At 55.9% G+C, this 15418-nt stretch overlaps 1 protein-coding gene and 1 non-coding gene across 2 annotated transcripts; one reads left to right on the plus strand and one right to left on the minus strand.

Moving 5' to 3' along the window:
* Positions 1 to 484: 484 nt before the first annotated feature.
* On the plus strand, positions 485 to 3350 carry PRDX5 (peroxiredoxin 5). The gene is made up of 6 exons (XM_060019150.1): positions 485 to 728; positions 1936 to 2070; positions 2572 to 2703; positions 2776 to 2814; positions 2933 to 2994; positions 3103 to 3350. Exons 1-6 carry the CDS (start codon positions 543 to 545, stop codon positions 3206 to 3208), a joined length of 660 nt encoding a protein of 219 aa, XP_059875133.1. The 5' UTR covers positions 485 to 542; the 3' UTR covers positions 3209 to 3350.
* Positions 3351 to 9413: 6063 nt separating this feature from the next.
* TRNAA-CGC (transfer RNA alanine (anticodon CGC)) lies at positions 9414 to 9486 on the minus strand. Its single transcript has one exon. It is a non-coding gene; the product is annotated as a tRNA-Ala (tRNA).
* Between the last annotated feature and the right edge of the window lie 5932 nt (positions 9487 to 15418).

The raw sequence follows: 15418 nt of genomic DNA on the forward strand, positions 1-15418 counted from the left end.
GCGTTTTGGCAGGAGATTGCTACGGCGCAGGCCCAGTGGTTTTGGCTGAGACAAACCTCAAATTGCTACAAGTCGTGTACAACGCAAATATGTAAAACAGCTGCAATGCAGGGGCCTTCGTGGAATGCAAAATAAATATGCTTTACTCCTACACAGGCGCCTGACACCATCGTTCCTCGCCCCTTGCTTCGGTTAAGGAACGGAAATACTGCCCCAGTCCGTAAATTATGCCAACCAAAACAGCAGCACCCTATGCTTGCATGCAAATAAGCTGCGCGGCAGCCTAAAGCTCCGCCCATTTGCAAGTGCGCAAGTGATCCAGTCCCTAATGCAGATGAGCCGAGCCTTGTCGAAGACTCCGCCTTGCGCGCCGCGCCGCGCCCGCGCCTGCGCAGTGGAGGCCCGCGCAGGGGGCCGGGGCGACCTACGCCCCGCCTTTTGCTCCGCCTTTCGCAGGATTGCGTGGTAGCATCTTTGTCCCGCCCAGCCTTCTACCTTAGCCTCGAGGCAGGGGCGGGGCAATTGTGGTTTCGAGACCCGGCATGCCGCTCGCGTGGCTGCGCATCCTGGGCAGTAGAGCGGGCTCGGCGGTCTCCCGGCCGGCCGTCGCTGAGTGTGCGGCAGCGGCAGCAGCGGGAGCCGGAGGGTGCGTGAAAGGAGGCCTAGAGTGGACGCTTGGCGGGGTCCGAGGTTTCAGAAGCGCTGCTGTAGCCATGGCCCCGATCAAGGTGACCGTTGGCCCAGCCAGGCCTGACCTCTTCGCGGCCCCCCCCGCCCCCCGCCTATTTCCCCAAGCCCCTTCGTCCCTCTTGTCTGGGGGAGAGTCACCCTCTTTCTTACCCTCCGGACCCCTCCCCGCTGCCCTAGAGGCTCCTTCCGCCGTCTGTCCCCCCCCCCCCCATCCCTTCATCAAGACCCTGTGGCTGCAACGTTGTTGCCAGTTTTAGGGGCCTCGTGCTCCATCTCCTGGGACAGTCAAGGCTTTTGAGCCTTCCCCTCATCTCCCTTCCGCGTCCACCTTGGGACACCAGTGTTGAGTCTTCACCATTTTCAGGAGGTTGAGTACCATGGCTTCCCACCTTATGGAACCATCTCCTTTACCCTTTTCAATCCCCACATGTGCCCTCCTCCATGCCTTCCCGCCCCCATTGCACTCCTCTCGTGGCTAATTCCCACGCTTCTGAGTTTTTCACCCTTCTCATCTTCTGGAACCATCCCCAGCTCCTTGGGACTCCCCTTTGCCCCACAGTCTTCTGAGATCTCCCCCCTCCTTCTGCATCCTACAACCAACTGCTGGGTTTCTCAGAGGCACTCCCCTCACCCCTGACTTTCCCCCCTTTTCTCTACCTTTTCTGGCCCCATGAAGCCCTCACACACTCCCAGGTAGACTGATCCCTCCCCCTTCAAGAGATTCCTTCTTTTATTCTCTACCCTCTGGATGTAGGAATCTGCACCCCACTCCCCAACTTTCCCACCTTCTGCTGCCTTCCCTTTTTCTCTTCTTGAGGGTGGGACACTCAGCCATGGCCGGGATCCCCTCCCTCCATGTTGTCAGGGCCTCCTCCCCACCTCCTCCTGCCCATCTACCCCAGTCCTTTCCTGTAACTCAGGTTGTTTACTCAACCTCTTGCGACACCTGGAGAGGCCTCTCGCTTTTTCTGTTGTCACCAACTGGCCCTTAAGAGGAATAGGGCCACCTTGAAACCTGGAGCATGTGGGGTAACCAGGTGGTTGCTGGGAAGGGACCTCTGGAAGCTCTGACAGGGTTGGACTTTCCCGCTGGGTGTCAACCCTGGCTCCACCGGACCAGGCAGGGCTACTTGGCCCTTTGTCCGCCATCCACCATCCGCACAAAGGGCCAAGGAGGCACCACCATCCGGGTGCCTCCTGCAGCCCCCCCCCCCCGACACCTTACCTTGGTGTCATTCCCTCTAGGTGGGAGATGCCATCCCATCGGTGGTGGTATTTGAAGGGAATCCTGGGAACAAGGTGAACCTGGCAGAGCTGTTCAAGGGCAAGAAGGGGGTGCTCTTTGGAGTCCCTGGGGCCTTTACCCCTGGCTGTTCCAAGGTGAGGGCTGCCTTTCTGGGGCTCAGCAGTTGGGATCTTGTGTACATGTTTGTATTGTTCATTAGTCCTTTACATAGTCCTGGGGTAGCTTGTACCAAGAGGATGTAGATGACGTGACAGTTAAAAAACCGTTATTGGGTTTTTGAAAAAATAAGTTGAGGCTGTGAACAGATAACAGGAATGTAGGAGAAAAGGTGATGCAATGAAATCCAACACCTCTCATTGATCCTGCTGGGTGACAGGCACAGTGGAAGGGACTTGGGACTTGGGTAAATGAGACATAGTCCTGCCCATGGAAAGTGCATGGTCTTGACCAAGGAACACTTAAGTTTGGATCTGAGCGTCCTAGTGGCCAAGGCAAAAAGGAACTGTGGCTTACACAGTTCTCATTGTCTGATCAAAGCTGTTGAAGTAGGGAAGTGAGGAGGGCCTAGAGATGAAGGGTAGGCTGAGGAGCAGAGGCAATTGTCCATCTTCTGAATCTTTGTTTCCCCTCCCCAGACCCACCTGCCAGGGTACGTGGAGCAGGCTGGCACCCTGAAGGCCAAGGGGATCGAGGTGGTGGCATGTCTGAGCGTTAATGATGTCTTTGTGACTGAAGAGTGGGGGCGAGCGCACAACACAGAAGGCAAGGTGAGGTGTGGGTCCTGCGGGGTATCAGGGGCCAAGCAGGAGATTTTTCTTGTGACCTTACTTTCTCCTTAGGTTCGGCTCCTGGCCGACCCCACTGGGGCCTTTGGAAAGGTGAGTGCACCCGGCCCCCCGGCCTCCATCTTGGAAGCAGGGACTTGGAGGGACATGGCCAGTGTGGGGACCAGCCAGGTCTGGGAGTTCCTGACCTTTCCTTTGCTTCTCCTTTCAGGAGACAGATTTGTTACTAGATGATTCACTGGTGTCCCTCTTTGGGAATCGACGGCTGAAGAGGTAAAAGCAGGAGGGTTTCCTGTGCGGTTCCCCTGCTACCCCACCTGTCTCCATTCCCAGCCTCCAGGCCCAGGCTGTTGCAGCTGGCCCCGCCCTTCTTTCTGGCAGGTTCTCCATGGTGATAGAGGATGGCATCGTGAAGTCCCTGAACGTGGAGCCAGATGGCACGGGCCTCACCTGCAGTCTGGCCCCCAGCATCATCTCACAGCTCTGAGGCCTTGGTCCCAGGTGTACTCCTTCTGTTCTTGCCTATTTCACCTGCCCAGCCCTGGGCAGAGGGCCCCAGCCTAGCCTCAGCTGGGGCTACTCAGTTGGAACTTCGGCCAGATTTCTGTAATAAACACTTCTGGTTCATGTCTGTCTCCTTGATTTTGAATTCCTGCTTTTCTCAGGGCCAGGCCTCATTGACAGTCAAGCTGTGAGGGTAGTGGGCAGGTGCTGAAGGGGGGACTAGTAGGGGACCCTGATTTAACTTAGGAGGTAGTCAGAGAAAGTCCTTTGAACGAGGTGTTATGAAGCCTCCATCTGCAAGCTGAGAAAGGGCCAGTGGTCTGAAGAGTGAGGGAAGGAGCAGTCGTGCAGGGGGAGCTCACCTGGGAAGGCCCTGGGCAGACCTGGGCTTGCCTAGGGCCCGTGACCTTTTGCATCCGATACCTGGGTGATGGATGATCTCATTTTGACTGTAGACCTCAGGGTAGAAACTTTGTCCCAAGGCCCCCCCGACACCTGGGCCAAACCTCAGCCCCACCATTCTTTCAGATTCTGCTGAACCCCTTCTGGGAGCACCCAGATCCCAAGAAGGGCCCCTGGCCACGTGGGACCATCTGATGGGCAGAAGGAGCTCCATCCGTGGAGGCAGTGCCGGTTCAGTCCGGGGGCTTCCTGGGAGCAGAGTCTAGGTGAGCTGTAGAGGGGAGGAGATGCTCGTGAGACCTGCCCAGCAGTGGGTGTACTGTGAGGGGCTGGGGGTCAGGGAGGCCAGCGGGGCTTGGGGCTGAGGTCCGTGGCTGTCTGCAGGCCCTGCCCCCTTGAGCCTCTGCCTCTTGTCCCTGGGAAGCCCTGTGTCTGGCAGCAGACAGTGATTATTAGACACCTGCCGTGTTGAGGAGCTCACAGCCTAAGGGAGGCAGGTACTCGAGTTAAACTACAAATCCTCGCCACGACCCTGTGGGATGTGAGCTCTTACTGCTGTTACGGCACAGAGAGGTTAGGTAGGTAGGCCTGGCTCACCCAGCCACTCCAGAGGAACTTGGACTTGGCCCCTGGAAACTTGACTCACGTGTGGCACCGACCTGCCATGTGCCCTGTGAGCACCAGGCTCCGAGGGGCCCTCCCTGCCCTGCCCGGCCATCTGTGGAGGCTCAGGGCAGGTGCAGAGCTGCCTAGGGCAGGCTGAGAGGTCTCAGAGGTGGTCAAGGAAAGGCCTCTTGCAGGACACAGCCCTTGAGGCGGTGGGACCAGTGCTCCAGATGGAGGGAGCAATGTGACCATAGGTATGGAGAGTGGAACAGCCCCAAGGTGCTGCAGCGCTGGGGCAGCTGAATGAGAGGATGCCGGGAGGGCAGCCCTGTAAGCTGCTTACCTTTCACCCTGCGGGCCCCTCAGGCCAGTGAAGGATGCCTGCAGGGCAGCGACAGGTCAGATTCCTACCTGGGCTCCCGTGTGGACGTAGAGCTGGAGCGGGGCGAGCAGGGGAGAGGCCAGTGCGGGGCAGGATTGATGACCGAGTGATGTCCGGGAGGTGGGTGCTGGGATGGGGGGACCTGTGGGTGTTGGAGGGAAGGGTGAGTCCAGGGGACCACTCGGCCGGAGGTCTAAGGGGTGGTGTCCCTGTGGGTGGGCCCTCAGCAGGGGGCCAGCCTCCCTGCAGGGGTCCCAGGTGCTCAGCCTGCCTGAGATGGCCGGCCCACTGACCTTTGTCCCTTCGGTTCTCTCCCACAGTCTGTCACCCCTCAGGGCTCCTGAGCTGGGGTGGGGCAGGGGGCTGACCACCCCTCCAGCTTCCCAAGCCCTTGTAACCTGTCCCTGCCAAGCCCTGGGTCACAGTGCTGTCCTGGACCGGACGGTGGGAAGGCCCTTTCTTTCCCGGACACCATCTCTCAGTCTTCGCATCATACAAATGAGGAAACTGAGGCGTATGTAGTTTCCTCCGTGGTCACCTGTGCGCACACCAGGGAGTGGTTTGGAACCCCTGGGACCCAGGTGGAGGGAGCACGAGAGTCAGCAGCTGGGCTCTCAGAGCCGGGTGTCTGCTGGTGTAGATGGCAGGTCAAGCGGGCCCCCTGTGGGCTGGCACCCTTATTCCTCTTCCCAGCAGACCTTGTGCCACTCTGGCAGCTCCCCACTCTCAGGACAAGCCCAGTCTCCATGCATGCCACTCAGCTGCCTCTGTTCCTCCACTCCTGGCCTCATGTCTGGGCTGGCTGAAGTCCAGTGAGGCCTCTGAGAGGAAGTGTCCCCTCCAGGGTCCTGTTGCCACTGGCTGGGCCTTTAGGGCAGGATGAGGAGCTTCCAGGGCCGGGGTGGCCCCTTCGGACGGCATGATGGGAGCTCGGTGTGGGTGGAGGCGGGCCTTTGGCCTCAGTGGCCCTGGATGCTGGCCGTGTGGCTCAGCTCTGGTGTGGTGGGTGTCCTGTGAGCTGCTCCAGGTGCTGGAGTGGCCGAGATCAACCATCTCATGGTAAGAGCATCTGGCAGATCTCCACCTGCAGGGCGGACAGGTCAGATTTCAGGCCTATAGATAAGGGCAGGCCAGGCCACGGTGGCCTAGACCAGCAGGTTCTGGAGGCCTGAGGCTACACGTGACAGAGCACTGTACGTGACCTGCCTGGGCTGCTGGTGGCCTAAAGGCCAACATTAGAATCAATCAACCAACCCTCAAACATTCACCCGACACATCTGCAAGTAAAACTCGCCGGCATGTCCTGACCTGCCCAAGGCCACAGCAACTTCTACCTAGAAGGTCAAGGATTTTGCTCAGTATCAGCGATTCTGAGCCTTTTCTGGGTCAGAAATTCTTTTGAAGTATTGCTAAGAGCAATGCCCCTTTCCTTAGAAAATGCATGTTTGAATACGTGTGCACACACATGGACACCTACATGCTCTTTAAAAGTTTCAAGGAACTCCCAAAGTCCTACCAGAATTCCAGGTGAGCCCCGTCCCCGACCTGGGACGCATCATAGCAGAGCGGGGTTGCCAGGCCTCGGGCTCAGACCACCAGACTGTGAGTCCCAGCCTGCTACTAGGGAGCTGGGGACCTTGGGCGGGCTATTTGGTTTTCCTTGACCCCGCTTCCCTCATCTTTAGAGTGAGAATAATCCAACTCACCTCATAGGGTCATTGTGGGGAATGCATGAGACAGTTTACGTAAAGCGTTTGGCGCAGTGCCCAGCACTCAGTAAGTGCCCAATACACGGCTGGAATAAAAAAGAAAAAGAACCCCCGCTCTCCACCATGCAGCCTTCTTGTTGGCAGGGAAAGAGCTAGGAGTTAGGAGAGAGGCCAAATCCCAGGCCTGTCCTTGATGATTCCCGTTCTGTGCCCCTCTGGGCCTCAGTTTCCACATCAGTATAATGGGGCTAGTGATTCTCTTATCGTCCAATGTCTCTAGGCTCCCAGGATCTCCTTATGTTGTCCGGCACCCAAAGCCTCACCAGACGGAGCTGGGAAGACTTCTCCAGGGGAATCTTTGTCATCTCCTAGAGAATCAAACCCGGGCTTCTGAGAGCACGAGAGGGCTGGAAGGGGTCCCAGCATTTCTGGCCTAGACTAGGCTTGGGCTCAGCCATGCAGGCACCATGATTGGGAGCCCTGGAGGCTACTGGCCCCAGGAGGACACACCCTGCTGGTCTTGGTTTGGGTTTGGCTGCACAGGCATAGAGGAGTGACAGCAGAGAAAGTGTGTGTGTGTGTGTGTGTGTGTGCGTGCGCGCGCGCGTGTGTGTGTACATACATGTATTTGTATAACTTCTAGAGAAGTTTGGGTAGCATCTGTGTGAAGGCACAGATTTTTGGTGCTAATAAACATGCGTATTGATCTGTTACGTTAATATTTGCACCAACTCTGCCTGCTTGAGCTGGGAATCATATTTTTTTCTTAACACAGGTAAGGTGCCCTGCTCAGGGTAGGGAATGTGGGAAATATTCAACATGTGTTTTGGGAAGGAGTAAAAAGTGCAGAGAGGGAGACAGAAAGCTATCTTCTCTCCAGCTTCTTGGATATTGGTTCCCATTGTTCCAGCATAAACTTGACTATAGCGGTTCTTAATTAGAACTAGACTTGCTGACACTTCCCTGGTGGCGCAGTGGTTAAGAATCCACCTGCCAATGCAGGGGACACGGGTTCGAGCCCTGGTTCGGGAAGCTCCCACATGCCGCGGAGCAGTTAAGCCCATGTGCCACAACTACTGAGCCTGCGCTCTAGAGGCTGCGAGCCACAACTACTGAAGGCAATGAAAACTAGCCCCCGCTCGCCGCAACGAGAGGAAGCCCCCGCGCAGCAACGAAGACTCAACGCAGTAGAAAAATAAATAAATAAAATAAATAAATTTAAATAAATAAATAAAAGTGAACAAGTCAGTGTTTTTTTTGTTTTTGTTTTTTTTTCAGTACGCGGGCCTCTCACTGTTGTGGCCTCTCCCGTTGCGGAGCACAGGCTCCGGACGCGCAGGCTCAGCGGTCATGGCTCACGGGCCCAGCCGCTCCGTGGCATGTGGGATCTTCCCGGACCGGGGCATGAACCCCTGTCCCCTGTATCGGCAGGCGGACTCTCAACCGCTGCGCCACCAGGGAAGCCCAAGTCACTGGTTTTTAGTCTATTCACCAAGTTGTGCAGCCATCGCCACTACTAAGATGGATTTTTTTTTTTTGGGGTCTGCACCAAGGGGCGGGCGGGATCTTAGTTCCCCGACCAGGGATGGAACCTGGGCCCCCTGCAGTGGAAGCGCGCGCAGTCTTGACCGCTGGACCGCCAGGGGCGTCCCTCAGGTGGATTTTTAATCTCAGTGACTTCTGCCAAGAGGAGGCTGTTGCTGGTCTCGCCCGGCACTGCGATGCGTGTGTGCGTGCCCCGTGTGCTTGTGAAGACTCATTCGGACTTCCGGGGGCTCCGCTTCCCACAGTCACATCAGTATCTTGCATCCTGCGGCTGTTTCCTGAGAGTCATCTCTGCGCCAGGCACGTGCGGGGCTCTGGGACACAGCAGTGAATACGCTGGGCACGGGCCCTGCGGGCGCCACGGGTCTCCCAGCCAGGGCAGCGCCAGCGCAGCTCTGGTCCCACCTCCATGCGCTCCCAGGCTAGTGGGGGCGCCAGACGCCGCATGAGTGCTTACAATCAGCGTGGTGAAGATGTGAAGAGGAAGCACAGGTTGGTCATTTGGGGTATCACAGAAGAAGTACCCTGCCCACTACCCCACCCTCCCATGGGGGAAAGGAAGGGAGAAAAGGACTTCTGGCTGCGGCCGAGAAATGAATAGGTGATAGCCAGGTGAGCAGAGGTGGAAAGTGTGCTCCAGGTGGCGGGAACAGCCTGTGTAAAGGCTAAAGGCGAGGCAGATGAGAGAGTGGACTGAGCAGCCCAGATGAGGGCAGAGAGAGGATTTTGTCCACAAGCCACGGCACGATTGGCTTCTCCTGGTGGACATCTGGGTTTGTCCACGATTTGGCTACGGGCAGCTTCAGACACATTTCTGATTTTGTTTCCTCTTGGGCTTCCTCCTCAGGACGTGTTCCCAAATGCTGAGAGTGCTTGGGTCAAAGGGCGCTGGTGGTTTTACTGGTGTCTGAAAACCCTGAGGCCGTTTTAAGGACCATCAGGGATACATGCATGTGCTCCTCTCCCCCTTTCCCCTCAGTGAGCCAACCCGAGTTTTACCTTCTGGATTTACTTTTTGCTTGCTTAATGGATTTTTTTTTTTTGCGGTACGCGGGTCTCTCACTGTTGTGGCCTCTCCCATTGCGGAGCACAGGCTCCGGACGCTGCAGGCTCAGCGGCCATGGCTCACGGGCCCAGCTGCTCCGCGGCATGTGGGATCTTCCCGGACCGGGGCACGAACCCGTGTCCCCTGCATTGGCAGGCGGACTCTCAACCACCGCGCCACCAGGGAAGCCCCGCTTAATGGATTTTTAATGGTACCTCAGAGCTGTCTTTGATGTGTGTGTCTTTAATTATGAGGGAGGCTAGCAACCTCAGGGCTTGGCACTGGGTCTCCCCATGCTTGCTAACTGGGCTCTGGGCTCCAGCCTTACCCTCCCAGCAGGCAGCAAAAAGGCAGTGGGGACCGCGGGAGGAGATGCAGCTCTCAGAGAGAGGACTTAGGTTTACCCTCATACCCCTCTGAGCCTCACTTTCCTCATCTCTGAAATAGGAATTCTTTTTTTTTGTTTTTTTGCTGCACCACGCGGCTTGTGGAATTTTAGTTTCCTAACCAGGGATCAAACCCGGGCCCTTGGCAATGCGAGTGCAGAGTCCTAACCACTGGACCACCAGGGAATTCCCTGAAGTAGGAATTCATCTGTTCAAAACCATTAGTTCAGCTGCCACTGCACTCCAGCACTTCCTGGCTGTGTGGCCTGAAGCAAGTGACAGCCTCTCTGTGTTCAGTTTCTTCATCATAAAAGGGAGATGGTAATAATTGTACCTGTATTTTATGGCTGTAGAGGGGATTGAGTGATTAACATATGTGAAGGACAGAGCTGGCACGGGCAAGTGGTCAGCACACGGTGTCGGTGTCACTCTCATGGTTTCCTTGGCCCAGACCGCAGCCCTGGACGACTCCATGGCATCCCTGCCCTCACAGAGCTTCCACTCTAGTGGGGAGCAGATGAAGCGAACAAGGGAAGATGCAGAGTGGCTTAAGACTAAGAGGGGAGAAGGACTGGGGTCTCCTTTAGAAAGGGAAGATCTCGGACTTCCCTGGTGGCACAGTGGTTAAGAATCCGCCTGCCATGCAACAGACACGGGTTCGATCCCTGGTCTGGGAAGATCCCACATGCTGCGGAGCAGTTAAGCCTGTGCGCCACAACTACTGAGCCTGCGCTCTAGAGCCCGCGAGCCACATCTACAGAGCCTGCATGCTGCAAGTACTGAAGCCCGCGCGTCTAAAGCCCGTGCTCCGCAACAAGAGAAGCCACCGCAATGAGAAGCCCGCGCACCGCGACGAAGACCCAACACAGCCAAAAATAAATAGATAAAATTAAAAACAAAACAAAACTGTAAGTAATCTACAGGTTTATTAAAAAAAAAAAAGGGAAAATCTTTTCTGAGAAAGAGGCCATTAGGCGCACCAGTAGGGGGAGATGGAGCTAGATGGGGGAGGGGGTTGTGCACGTGTGTGGGTTGGAGAGGGTGTTCCAGGCTGGGGAACAGCAAATGTTGAGGTGCTGAGGGCAGAAGAGAGACTGAGGAAGCTGGAGCGGGTGTGAGGCTGGGAGGTGTGTGTGGGGGGCAAGGGTCAGGTGGCGAGCCTGGGCCGCTCTGCGGGGCCTGGGAGGTCATGGTGAGAGGCTGCAACTTGATTCATAGTATAGGGGGAAGCCACTGGAGGGATTTTGTTTTTGGCCACACCGCGAGGCATGTGGGATCTTAGCTCCCCCACCAGGGCTCTAACCCGCGCTGCCTGCATTGGAGGTGCGGAGTCTTAACCACTGGACCGCCAGGGAAGTCCCTCCACTGGAGGGTTTTAAGAACAGAAGGGTCATGAGTCAGTCAGTGTTTCCGAACACCTCCTTGGGCACTGGGTGGAGGCCACCAGGAGAAGGATTGGTGCCGGGGTGCCAGGCTCGGTGAGAGGCTCGGGGCGAGGCAGGGCCCCCGGGAGCGTCGGGGAGCCCTGGGGAGAGCAGAAAGGGAGAGCTGGCCCAGTGTCAGGTAGTGGCGGCTGGGCCGCACCGGGCTCTCTTCAGAGCTGGGCCCAGGCCCTGCAGGCTGCACCCTGAGGCTCTGGGCACCTGGCCCGGCACTCGGCAGATGGCCCTGGGCCCTCCCCTCCCTGGCTCTGGTTTCCCACCGCCTCCTCCCGCATGGGCAGCTTGTTGAGTTACTGGGCTGAGCACTTCTGTTCTTGTCCAACTCTGGCTATTTCCACCCCCAAATGGTAAGTAGGAAAAACACCCCTTCTCAGACACTTGGGTGGGGAGTAGGGAGTCCTTCAGACCCAACGCCAGAGGGTCAGGTGCCCAGAAACCCCTGGAGGCTGTTTTAGGGTTTTAGTTCTTGAGCCTGGGGCCCTGAACCATCTGGTTAGGGAGCTGGGCCCCAGCCAAGCCGCTGGGGTATCAGGTGGGGCCTGCCGCAGGCAGGGAGAAAAAGCCACTCTCTGACTCAGGCCTGGTTGGTCCTGGACTCTGGTTGAACCCAGCTGCCACCTGCCCTGGCCTCCCTGGACTCTGCTTCCTGGAGCCCCAGAGCCCTCGAGCCCTCCTGCCCCAGGTCTTTGGGGTCAGACTAGGGCTACCTAGAGAATTCAAAACCAGAAGGGAAGTGGGAGTCCTTCCTGCTCCCACCCTGTGCAGCTGGAGAAGCTGAGCCCTGAGGTAGGAGGCTGCAGGCAGTTGACGACGTTGTCGATTTGTCTGTCTGTCTTTCTCTGCCTCTTGCCTGTCTCCTGAATCCACATGTTGGCAGCAGTGGGCACCAACACCCCCCACCCCACCTTAAAAACTTCCAGAAAAAGATCTCTGAGATGAGCAGTCATTATGGCACTGTAGGGATAGCAAAAGATGCAAATGTTTAAAATCTTTGTCAATAAGAGACAAAGTGACGATGGGAGAGCGCACCGTAGGATACAATGTAGCTATTCAAGAGGCCAAGGCCAACGGTTCTGAACAGAAATGAAGCAGATTGTGAAATATATCTCAAAGCATGGAGGTGCACACGTAACGTGTGTGTGTGTGTGTGTGTGTGTGTGTGGGTGTGGTTGCAACCACTTGTGACAGACTTGGGCAGCTGCAGCTCAGGAAGGACACAGAAAATGCTAACGGGGCATGGCATTGGGGACTGGGTTTGGGAGTGAAGAGGGGAAGACTTGATTTTTTCTCTATATCCTTAGGCACTCTTGACATTTTTTTCTTTCTTTCTTTCTTTTTTTTTTTGCGGTACGCGGGCCTCTCACTGTTGTGGCCTCTCCCGTTGCGGAGCACAGGCTCCGGACGCGCAGGCTGAGCCAGTCATGGCTCACGGGCCCAGCTGCTCCGCGGCATGTGGGATCTTCCTGGACCGGGGCACGAACCCCTGTCCGCTGCATCGGCAGGCGGACTCTCTCTCGACATTTTTGATCATGCATTTGAACAATTTTTTTGAAATAAATTTATTTATTTATTTTTGGCTGTGTTGGGTCTTCATTGCTGCGAGTGGGCTTCCTCTTTGCGGTGGCTTCTCTTGTTGCAGAGCACGGGCTCTAGGTGTTTGGGCTTCAGTAGTTGCAGCAGGTGGGCTCAGTAGTTGTGGTGCACAGGCTTAACTGCTCTGCAGCATGTGCAGACCAGGGCTTGGACCCGTGTCCTCTGCATTGGCAGGCGTTTTCTTAACCATTGTGCCACCAGGGAAGTCCCTGAACAATTTTTTTTTTTTTTGCGGTACGCGGGCCTCTCACTGTTGTGGCCTCTCCCGTTGTGGAGCACAGGCTCCGGACGCACAGGCTCAGCGGCCATGGCTCACGGGCCCAGCCGCTCTGCGGCATGTGGGATCTTCCCGGACCGGGGCACGAACCCGCGTCCCCTGCATCGGCAGGCGGACTCTCAACCACTGCACCACCAGGGAAGCCCCTGAACAATTTTTTAAAGGAAAAAATCTAGCCTAGGGATAGGAACCACTGCCAGCCCCTGAGGAACATCCCTCAATAGTTAATTGAGCCTCGAAATCCCAACATCTTGGGGTCAGCTGATGAGGGAGCCCCTCCCCAGCCTCCTCCCCCTGCCCACACCCCGAGCCTCCCTCTGCCTGACTCAGCTGAACCAACTCATAGAACCAGATTGAGAGACTGAGGTGCAGCCGGGCATGTCTGGAGTGACGAATGTGAGAGCAATCAGCAAGAGCAATGGGGCGACACGGCCCAGGCCTCCGAGGAGGCTGGAGGAAGGGTGTGACTCGGAAGCCACGGAGCAAGGCAGGGGCCCCTGGCTGCTGGGAGGTGAGGCCCTGTCACCACTCTTCGCTAACCCAGAGTGGGTTCTCCGGAGTACTTCCTGGGCTGGAATCCCGAGGTAGGGGGGGATGGAAATAGGTGTAAGATTCTCAGAGTCCAATCTGGATGGACCCTTGATATTATTAATACTAAAGATAATAAACTGGTGTCTGGTGTCTAAAATTTGGGACCACACTAGGGACCATTTCATGAATGCTTCAGCCGGGCACCAGCTTGTGGAATCCTTGTAACAACCCTTTGAGAGGATTATCTGCATTTCCAGATGCTTCTAGGGAGGCTTAAACAACTGGATATGCTCTTCTGCTAACAACCCTGCGCAGCTTCCTGTTGCCTGGTCAGGCTACCACTTCAGAGCTGTGTGATTTGGGGCAAGTTCTTAACCTCTCTGAGTCTCGGTTTCCTTCTCTATAAATTGGAGATAACCCATAGTCCTTATTTCATAAACTAGTCCTGTGCAAATAAGTTAGTAAGTGTAAAGTGTTGGTAACCAGGACTGGCTCATGATAAGCCTGGGTTTGCAATATTGCCCCATCTTGCAGCAAATCTAAGATGTCAACGATTGTAAAAGACGCCGCTAAAGAAAATGCCACTAAAAGAAGAATGCTGCCAGTTAACTATGTCCCAAGGCTCTTTCATCACTAGACTCTTTATTTTCTACTTCCCGAAGGAGCTCTTTTTTTTTTTTGCGGTACGTGGGCCTTTCACTGTTGTGGCCTCTCCCGTTGCAGAGCACAGGCTCTGGACGCGCAGGCTCAGCAGCCATGGCTCACGGGCCCAGCAGCTCCGCGGCATGTGGGATCTTCCCGGACTGGGGCATGAACCCGTGTCCCCTGCATCGGCAGGTGGACTCTCAACCACTGCGCCACCAGGGAAGCCCCCGAAGGAGCTCTTTTTGACTTAGACATAGATTCTTATCATACATAATTCTGATGCACACATAAAAAGGAAAATATAAGCAAAAGAAATAGTTTACGCTGTTCAGAAAACTCCTTCACATTTGGAATCCGACAGAGGCGCGATGTCTGTATTTCCCTGCCACCCACTCCTGTGAGGCATCAAGAGTTCGGTGCTCCCCTCCGAAATTCATAAGACAACCGGAAACCACCGGCAGCCATCAGAGTCCTAAGCCAACTTTGCAGGACCGCAGAGCAAGCCGACTCTGATTTCTGCTTTGGGAGTGTTGCTGACAAGTCCGGTTCCTCTCCCCCGGGAGCTCCCACTCTTTGGGGCCTGGGGTTAAGAGCGCTCCGCTCTTGTCTCTGGGGTTTTCTCCCAAGCTGCTGATGCCCTTTCGGCAGGGTTTGATGCTTCTGAAGTATGGGCACGTGCAGGCAATGACAATGACGTCAGGACTGTTGCTGGCTAGCCAGCAACTCTACCATGTAACCTGACTTTAGCGATTTAAATGTGAGAAACAAAGTGTCTGGGAATCGATGCAACATGAATAATTTCTGAACGTTACACGGGCCATGCTTCCAGCTGCCACAGAACGCTTGCACGTTCTGCTTCGGCTGCTTGAAATGCCCTTCCTTCCTCCCCACTTTGCCTAGTTTACCCAGTTATCCCTGATCTCAGCTTCATGGTCATCCCCCCACCCCACCCCCCATGCCTTTCCTGATCATCCCACTGACGTCAAATCCCTTCCCTGTCAATGCACCTAGTACAGCTGCAATGTTACATTTTGGGGGTGTGTGTGTGTGTGATTTTCTGCGTAGCTGTCTCCCCAGTGTACTGGGCATACCACGGGGGCAGGGACTATGTGGCTTTTTACCACATCTCAGTACCCAGCAATGTCCCACACAGAGCCCAGTAGTGAGCAGTGGGGGAACTGGGGTGTCCTCCTGGCCTCGTGGTTTATCTATGAGACACGTGCTGCTGGTCTCTGCATTGAACTGTGTCCCTCAGAGGCTGGATTCTAACTCACTTCTTTCACAGACAGGAAATTGAGGCCTGTGAGGTCACTAGCCCACGGGCTAGACGTTCTGTCTCAGTCCAGTGTATATAGAGTATGGGGGGAGGGTCCGAGGAGGGGGTACTCACTTCTGGTCGGGGTTCAGAGGAGGCGGCACCTCCCAAGCCTCGTAGGTTGGGAGGGTGATTTGGGTAAGTTTGGGAAACATCAAGGGGAAAGGGAAGCCAGGCAAATCAGAAGATGCAGGTGTGGGTACCTAGATGCCCCGTGTAAGGCCCCTTCCGAGGCCCTGGAAGGTACAAGGCTGAGGTCACCTTCTTGGGTTTCAAGTTGGGTAACCGAGGCCCAGAGAGGGGGAGGACTCACCT

The sequence above is a fragment of the Delphinus delphis genome, chromosome 8, assembly GCF_949987515.2.
Source record: "Delphinus delphis chromosome 8, mDelDel1.2, whole genome shotgun sequence".
In the NCBI taxonomy this organism is placed as follows: Eukaryota; Metazoa; Chordata; class Mammalia; order Artiodactyla; family Delphinidae; genus Delphinus; species Delphinus delphis.